The 9,213-nt window shown below is 33.5% G+C and overlaps 1 protein-coding gene across 1 annotated transcript in view; it reads left to right on the top strand.

Annotated features, from left to right (window-relative positions):
• Positions 1–3,849, top strand: part of LOC111088948 (transcriptional regulatory protein GAT1-like) — a 38,723-nt gene extending 34,874 nt beyond the window's left edge. Inside the window, exon 6 of the mRNA XM_022400374.1 lies at positions 3,336–3,849. Within this exon, the coding sequence (XP_022256082.1) occupies positions 3,336–3,718 (383 nt within the window). The 3' untranslated portion in view covers positions 3,719–3,849. The remainder of the gene's footprint in view (positions 1–3,335) is intronic.
• The last annotated feature ends 5,364 nt before the right edge of the window (positions 3,850–9,213 follow it).

Raw genomic sequence — 9,213 nt, 5'->3', positions numbered from 1 at the left:
GCTAATCTTTACCAACGATAGTGGGATTGACCGTCACATTATAACCGCCCCCACGGCTGAAAGAGCGAGCACGTTTGGTGGGACAGGAATTCGAACCCGCGACCCACAGATTGCGAGTCGACTGCTCTAACCACCTGTCTATACCGGGCCCCGGGCAATTGATAAAGTAGGCTTTTAAAAATAACTAAAAGCCAAAAGTGGAAACTGCAAGGAGTTTCTGTATATCTAATTACTGGTTTGCTCAGAATTCACTGATTTTTTGGAAACAAATGATCTTTTTTTTTCAAGCTTCACTAAAGTCATGATTTCTTGCATTTCAATAAAACGTAAAATATAGGGTATGACAGAGATAATTACGTTGTTTGAAAACATGACAGTTCTAGCTAATAAATCAGTCGTCTTCTAAGAAAAATATAACGCGGTATGGGCTTTCTTCGATCAATAAGACGAAAAGAATATATTTTTCCAAAACACTGTCTGAGATCACCTAACTTTTCGATATTTTTAAGAGTTTACTTTCTATTGCGATAACCAAATTCTAATGAAAACTGCACTTGTGTTATTTTAAAATCACGTAATATAAAAAGTAGATAGGTCACAATCAAAGTAGCTCGGTAACACAAGAGTTTTAAGAGTTTACTTTCTATTGCGATAACCAAATTCTAATGAAAACTGCACTTGTGTTATTTTAAAATCACGTAATATAAAAAGTAGATAGGTCACAATCAAAGTAGCTCGGTAACACAAGAGTTTTATGAGGGGGCTTTGGTTATCGAATTCCTTTAATTGCATAGGAAGCAACGGCGAGTTCTGTTGCTGACTGTATAATTTGACTTAATTCGCTGTGTTGGTGGCACTCGAAGTATTTTGTGAAATATAGGCAAAAGGAATTTTTTTTTTAGTTTAATGGTTTCAAAACGATACAGAAATTAAGCTTAATGTCGAATCTTTCAAAAAAGATTATTCGAGAAGTAAAAGAGAAAAAAGTTACAACCAAAGATGAATTTGGTATTCTTCTAAGTATAACGGGCAACATATTTAAAAGTTATTAGCAAATTTAGAATCTAAAGTGAACGAACATTAGATTTAACATTTCCAACATACTGAAAGTTTTTTATGCTAGTTCTAAGCTCCTTAAATGTCTGATGTAATATAATAAGTCAACGTAGCTCAAAAACATCGAGTAGCCAAACAAGTAACTTTAATCATATTTATTATTGTATTACCCGGATTATTCTTAATATTCACTCCAGCTTGTTTACAGTAATGGGCTGTGTAGTAAACACTGCATGAATCTATGTTGATAGCAATTACAATGTTCAGTACTAAATAAGAACCAATGTGATTTCTGTTTAGATAAGTATATAGGATCTTTTGTAAAGGAAAGTGGTTATTTGCTAATTTCACATCACCCCCATAAATTACGATGGGTGTTCAAAAAGGAAACAAATCTACACCAAAGGTGATGAGGGGGGTGAGCATCTAAACACTACTTTTAACAAAGTTCCCATCAAGTACAAAGCGTGTCGTTTATAATTCTATGAGTTGTATCATACAAGTTCGGTAAATGAAGGTGTGTTATTAAGATCTATATGCGTACAGCTGCTTTAAGTATATCAATTACCTGAGTATAGTTACTTCAATGACATCAATGGTCTGAAAGCATTGTCTACGCGTATTGTCCCTGAGAGGATAAAAAAAGACGGAAATCACGGAGTAGTAGATCAGGACGATAACGACAAATATGACGAATCGCATTACCAAACTGTAGAAGAATCTTTTATAATATCAGAGAAAAATATTGATCTATTTGCTAGTTTGCCCCTGAAGAAGAAAGGTCCATCTTTCGAAAACGCTCGGGTTATGGGGTTTTTATCATCTTGATCTATTTACTAGTTCATTGATCAGCCACAATTTACCCATAAATCAAATTTTGAAGAAAAACCTGTATTTCCTGAACGTCTCTCGTGTATTGTAACTTATGCACTAATTAACTATAAGTTTTACATTTTTCTTTTTCCTAATTGTTTTATACCACGCAATTATGGACAGAATCACAACTTGCTTCTTAAATTTACAAAGTATTTCTGCACAATATTAGTGCCATGGATTCTCTCCCACGATAATAACATACAATTGTAGAATTATCTTGTCCCCCCCTTTTTTTTTCTCTTTTCTTTTTGTTCGCGCTCCACTACTGAATTTCCGACTGCCATGTCCACCTGACTGTGTGATGTGTGTGTTTATCGAGCGAAATGTTTGTCTAGCCTAAGTTGTTGTACGTAGTAACGTCTTCTGTAGTAACCCGTAAAAAACTTTTGGCGGTCAGCTCAGGCGCCCACAGTTCCGTGAAATGATTCTCTCCACTGATCCTTAAATAAAAGGAGAAAATCCAAATTAAAGGTACTATATTTAGTTTATCTATCTTTTTTTTTTTTAGTGAAGTTTTCTTCTCTATTTCTATGAATATGTTGATGATGCTCAACATTTTCTTTATGTAAAACATTTTATTCGCTCAAAACGAATTAAATTGTTTGTTTGTTTGTTTTTGAATTTCGCGCAAAGCTACACGAGGGCTATCTGCGCTAGCCGTCCCTAATTTAGCAGTGTAAGACTAGAGGGAAGGCAGCTAGTCATCACCACCCACCGCCAACTCTTGGGCTACTCTTTTACCAACGAATAGTGGGATTGACCATCACATTATAACGCCCCCACGGCTGAAAGGGCAAGCATGTTTGGTGTAACGGGGATTCGAACCCGCGACCCTCAGATTGCGAGTCGAGTGCCGTAACCACCTGGCCATGCTAGGCCCCTCTGATGTTATCTGTGACCTTATCGCTCAGATTGAGTGTATAAAAAATAGTTTTACTCCTATTATTTTCTGTATATCCTTACATTGATGGTTCATATTCTGCACTTACACTAATCTTCACTGGAATGCGTACTGGAGTATTTAAAATATGTATGATTTCACCTCCTTTGTCATGTCATCGAGTGATTATTTTTTGCAATTTTGAGGATCCTAAAGATGTTGATGATTTTAACCATAAAAGGTCTTGTTAGAAAAACTACAAATTATATTTCATTATCTTCATTCCTGATATTAGTAGTAGGTTAACGACATCACACTATATAAGTTTTCACATTTTGTAAGCATATTTCTTAGAGTGTTATTTTTTTTATTGTTTATATCTGTTGTTGAAATGTGACTTATAGATGTCGCTGCTATTACCATTTTAGTGATATATTTTAGTATATAACTTTTAACAATTTTCAGTTTCCTAAGAATATATTTATCATTCTAATCGCTCTTTATTCCCCTCTGACGTCACCAGATTACAGTGAAGGCAATATGCAAGAACTTTCTAGTAACAAGGAATCCGAAATATACAACATATCCAGGCCTATCATCAATGCTTCTACCGTAGATATCTTCCAGTCTTCCCCAACTCAATTTGGCGTAGTAACCACAATCGAACCTATTTCGAGTTCTTCCAACGGCCAAAAAAAAGAGGCGGGCAGCATCCCCATATCAGAACGTGATTTACATTCACCAATGGTACCTTCTTCTATTACACTAACCAGCCAAATGGATGTTCTTACTGCTTTAGACCCACCAAGCAACTACACATTTGGCCAACCAATAGTTGACAATCACGAAGTTATTCTACATTCTAAGATGACCGATAGGCTGGCTAGAGGATCGGATCTTTTTTAATTTATTATTTATTTATGCTAAAGTTATAGGCTATTGTTTGTATTCCTACAGAAAATCAAAGAAAAATAATAATTTGTTTTGTCACTTCAAGAAATATTATATGTTATTTACTTGCATAATACAGGTTTGTTATTAGTTAATTTTAAAAAATAAATACGAAGCCCAATCTATCACTCGTCTCATCCCTTGTTACTGAGATATAGCAGTTTTGGGAAATTACGCTTATCACCTGTAACCATGGGCAGAAGATCTAATCGAAAAAACAATACTAAGCTCCAGTCTTAGATTTGCCCTTGCCCAAAGTTGCTGCTGAACGGTAGAATTCTACGAACGACCAAAACTGCCATATTTACAGTCATGCACACGTTATACTAAAAATAGACGTTTTTCGTTTGCAATAATTCATTAAAAAGACCAATCATAAAGTGCTCAAAGTACAAATAAAGATTTCTTAATACAAATGTTCATGTCTTTTAAATAATCAATTGAAACGATAAATTATAAAGTGTCAAACGTAGAAATAAACGTCACACTACAAACAATCACGTGTCCCTTGAAATAATCAATTAAAACAAAAAAATTATAAAACCATTTATATTACAAATATTGCTGTATCTTTTGAAACAGCTAATTAAAACGGGAAACGGTGGGGCGCTGACTGTATAAACAAACGTGTCAACTGTCCTTTGAAACAACGATTTAAAACGATAAATGATTAGGCACTTAGTTGAATGGAAAACGTAAATTGTACCTTTCAAGTTAATTTTCATAGGGTATTTGCCCCAAATATTTATGGCAGGCTGACGAAGAGAAACTACATTTTGTTAATGATTACATCATCCACAAAAAGCTGTAATGATATAACTTGGAATAGTATACAATAATCACATTATCAGTGCTAAGCCTAATGAACGTACAGTACTTTAATAATTCTTAAAATCACCCACGACAAAGGCAGAAAAACTTCCCAATTGAACCAAAGTTCCAATATTATAATTTTTTGCAATCTTTTGGTTTACTTCCTTCTATATGGGTATTAAAATTTCATTTAAAGTAACAGTTGTTGGCATTTTTCAATCATTCTTAAAAGTGAAAAGAGAGAAATAAAGGCATAGTTATGCATTAACTGAAATTAGAGAGAGTTAAAACAGACAGTTTTACTGCTTAACATATACATAAAATTAAATTTAATATTAGAATATTTTTTATCTTTATACCTAATTGTTTAGTGAACTTTAATCTATAAATATTACCCTAAAATTAACTTAAAGATAATATTTTAGTTAAAAATAAAGAGTTTATAGCCATATATATTTCTGTCCATAAAAGTGCGTTAAACTCCAAACCATAGCAGCAAGTTAGGCTTAAGCTTATCGAATTTTCTCGCACCTCTTACCGTCCGTCGATCTGGAATGGGTTTTAGGTCCGATATAGGACTTGGAAGGGTCAATTACATTTTCGACCTCTTCCTCCCAACTGGACAATCATTTAAAAGCGCTGTTACTTGGTTTATGTGATTTTACTTGAGTTAAAGCGGTTGAAGCATTCTTAAAGTTAGAGCAATTTTTTTTCCATATTCAGTAGAAAAAGACGTAGCTTGACTCGCCCAAACAAACAACAAGATGTCTGATCGGTTATCTGCACCATGTTTCTATGTATGCTGGATTGGTGTTTATAGGCTTGTGGCCTATAGGCTATAGGAGGATTAGGTGCTCGTCAGAAATCTTCCTCCTTCCTTCACATGCTGTTTCTTGTACTTCTTTCACTGGTTCTTCGGTAATATCCTCTTCCTTTGATGATAAAAAATGAAGGGCTAATTACCCCCCCCCCTCCGTGGGGTACCTACTTCCGGAGTAAAGTTCTCAGAGTAGGTGCTTTCGACATTGATTCTGATGCTCCTATCTCCTAGGGAAAGTTAGACAACCAGCGAATCATTTCTCTTGAAAGTTTGGGCACTTGGAAACTAAGGCCGTTATGCCACACCCTGTCGGATGCCTTCTCGACGTCGAGAAAACATGCAATAGTACAGTGTTCCTTATTAAAGTCAATCGGAAAACGATCTGCTCGATAACTTGTGTTTTTCTGCCAATAGTTTTGATCGCAACGCCCTCGAACATTTTTTTTTCCACGTATGAAACTCTCCCACTTTAGACTAACGATTCCACGAAATACTTGCAAGCTCCTAACTTCACCTTGAAGCTAGTGCACCAGTTAGTCTATATATTATATTATATTGGTGACGTATAACATATTGTTGCCTCAGCTACTTCAAAGTACACGCTCCTCTTTACAATATCAGTTGCTTATTTATACATTGAGCACCATATCACTTACCGTTTAAATTTATTATCTAAATGTTTCTGAGCACTTGTAATATGACTTTTCATTTGTACACTGAGCACTTAGTATTTTATTAGGCACTTTATCATTTCTCGTTTTAAGATATTGTTTCAAACAACACAAAAATAGTGACTTATCCTAACAAGGGAAATATAGTCTAAATCCGAGTAAAGATAGAACAGTTCTTTAGTTCCTAATTTGAACCGAAAGCTCTATTTAAACACCATTATCTTATTATGTTTTGTTTGTTTTTTGTTACAAATTTTAGGCCTATTGGTTTTTAATGCTTCGCTAACTTTTGACGTTTAAATTGTACATTTGATGATGTTAGGACATAGATTAAATTGTATAGAAAATAAGGTTAATATATGGATATAATTATACACAACATATAGCACAGCATGGCGTAGTTAGAGACTGTGTTAGTGAACTACTGGACTCAATAGAGTTGAAAAAATACAAAAGGACAGTGTAAGGTAGTTAATTAGTTTGTCTACAAACAGGATAAATAAAGCTGTTACACGTGCTGTGGTTAAGTTACATGAAGCTGTTACATGTGTTGTGGTTAAGTTACATGAAGCTGTTACATGTGTTGTGGTTAAGTTACATGAAGCTGTTGAATTTGTTGTGGTTAAGTTACATAAAGCTGTTGAATTTGTTGTGGTTAAGTTACATGAAGCTGTTACACGTGCTGTGGTTAAGTAACATAAAGCTGTTACACGTGCTGTGGTTAAGTTACATGAAGCTGTTACATGCGTTGTGGTTAAGTAACATAAAGATGTTACACGTGCTGTGGTTAAGTTACATGAAGCTGTTACATGCGTTGTGGTTAAGTAACATAAGGCTGTTACATGTGTTGTGGTTAAGTTACATAAAGCTGTTGAATGTGTTATAGTTAAGTTACATAAAGCTTTTGAATGTGTTGTGGTTAAGTTACATAAAGCTGTTGAATGTGTTATAGTTAAGTTACATAAAGCTTTTGAATGTGTTGTGGTTAAGTTACATAAAGTTGTTACATGTGTTGTGGCTACGTAACATAAAGCTGTTTCATGTGTTGTGGCTAAGTTACATAAAGCTATTTCATGTGTTATAGTTAAGTTACATAAAGCTGTTACATGTGTTGTTGTTAAGTTACATAATGCTGTTTCATGTGTTGTGGCTAAGTTACATAAAGCTATTTCATGTGTTATAGTTAAGTTACATAAAGCTGTTACATGTGTTGTGGTTAAGTTACATAAAGATGTTGAATGTGTTGTGGTTAAGTTACATAAAGCTGTTACATATGCTGTTACATAAAGCTGTTGAATGTGCTATGGTTAAGTAACATAAAGCTGTTACATGTGCTATGGTTAAGTAACATAAAGATGTTGAATGTGCTATGGTTAAGTAACATAAAGCTGTTACATGTGTTATAGTTAAGTTACATAAAGATGTTGAATGTGTTGTGGTAAAGTTACATAAAGCTGTTACATGTGCTATGGTTAAGTTACATAAAGCTGTTACATGTGCTATGGTTAAGTAACATAAAGCTGTTACATGTGCTATGGTTAAGTAACATAAAGCTGTTACATGTGTTGTGGCTAAGTAACATAAAGATGTTGAATGTGCTATGGTTAAGTAACATAAAGCTGTTACATGTGCTATGGTTAAGTAACATAAAGCTGTTACATGTTTTGTGGCTAAGTAACATAAAGATGTTGAATGTGCTATGGTTAAGCAACATAAAGCTGTTACATGTGCTATGGTTAAGCAACATAAAGCTGTTACATGTGTTATGGTTAAGTAACATAAAGCTGTTACATGTGCTATGGTATATAAAATGCTTCAGTTCACAAAGCAAAAAAACTTATTAAGTATGTAGATCAATATCACATTCCTCCGAAATAGTGCAATTCGGGTTTCAACTTTTTACCTTTTATCTGCCTAAGGCGCTACCCAGGGAGCTACATCTCATCAACTAGGCAGAGCATATAATGGCCAAAATATTTGGGAAACGCTAGTTCTACGTACAGTGCAATAAACTCCATAATAACCGACGAAGCTAGTGAAAAAGCATAACTTGGTTTGCTTAGCAGACGATATTAAAATCACTTTTAAAAGATATCAGTTTTCAGTGCAGAAACTCCTCAAAGTTGATAGTAAAACCTTTTCATATTTGGTCAATAATAATTTAACTAGAACATATATTACATTTTTAAAGTTGATATATTAATGATTATAAATTCATAGTTATTAATTATTATGTTCACTATATTGCATTGCGATTTTTCTGTTACTTTTATTTAATTTATAAAAGTATACTAAATAGGTTGCAGTTTAAGACTGTCTTTGCTGCTTGAAATATTTAAATTTTTAGCGGTTTCTCTTTATTCATATTTTGAATCGTTGATTAATAACTAAGAGATTTGTACAGTATTGGAACTGTTAGATAGAAAGCCTGTTTCACCTGAACGTCATTTTAAGATATTTTTGTTAATTCAATGTCTTGTAAGAATATCGTTTAACCAAACATTACTTTTCTGCTATACAAGTACATTTTTAACCACTATTATCGATGCTGAACTTAGAATTCTAGCCTAATTACTTAAATAAAATATTCAACAGTTTTTCTTGTCATTGAACTATATAGACATTTGGTTCAAGTGGTTTGTAATTGGGTCAAGAAATTTAGTGAAAGGTTTAACTTATTTCTTTCATTAATGTGACATTCTTTTAATGATTTCGTCACGTCAGGTTTTGAGATGAATAATTGTCATTATTACTCGTTAGAAAATTCTATTTTTATTAAATGTGTGAAGGAATATCTGATAAACCGTTGGTGTTATAAGTTGTTGAAAATATGCTCATGCCAAAGTGTAGAGATATACTTATATATCAATTTATATATAGAGAGAGCTGTATCGACCTATCTATGTTTTTTTGTTGTTGTTTTCTTGTGTGGTAGAAGAAGAATAACGATGTTTATAATGTGACCTCACGAACTCCAAATATTTGGACATGCGGACCAAGATTGCTACAAAATACCAATGTTAAAATCATAAATAATATTCAACGTTAAACTGGTACACAGTTAAAAACATTTTATTTAGGCCTATCTATGGCCTTCAAAAATAAAATGTTTTTAACTGTGTACCAGTTTAACGTTGAATATTATT

Source organism: Limulus polyphemus, unplaced genomic scaffold, assembly GCF_000517525.1.
Source record: "Limulus polyphemus unplaced genomic scaffold, Limulus_polyphemus-2.1.2 Scaffold4840, whole genome shotgun sequence".
In the NCBI taxonomy this organism is placed as follows: Eukaryota; Metazoa; Arthropoda; class Merostomata; order Xiphosura; family Limulidae; genus Limulus; species Limulus polyphemus.
This window is presented reverse-complemented; position numbering and strand designations above follow the sequence as displayed.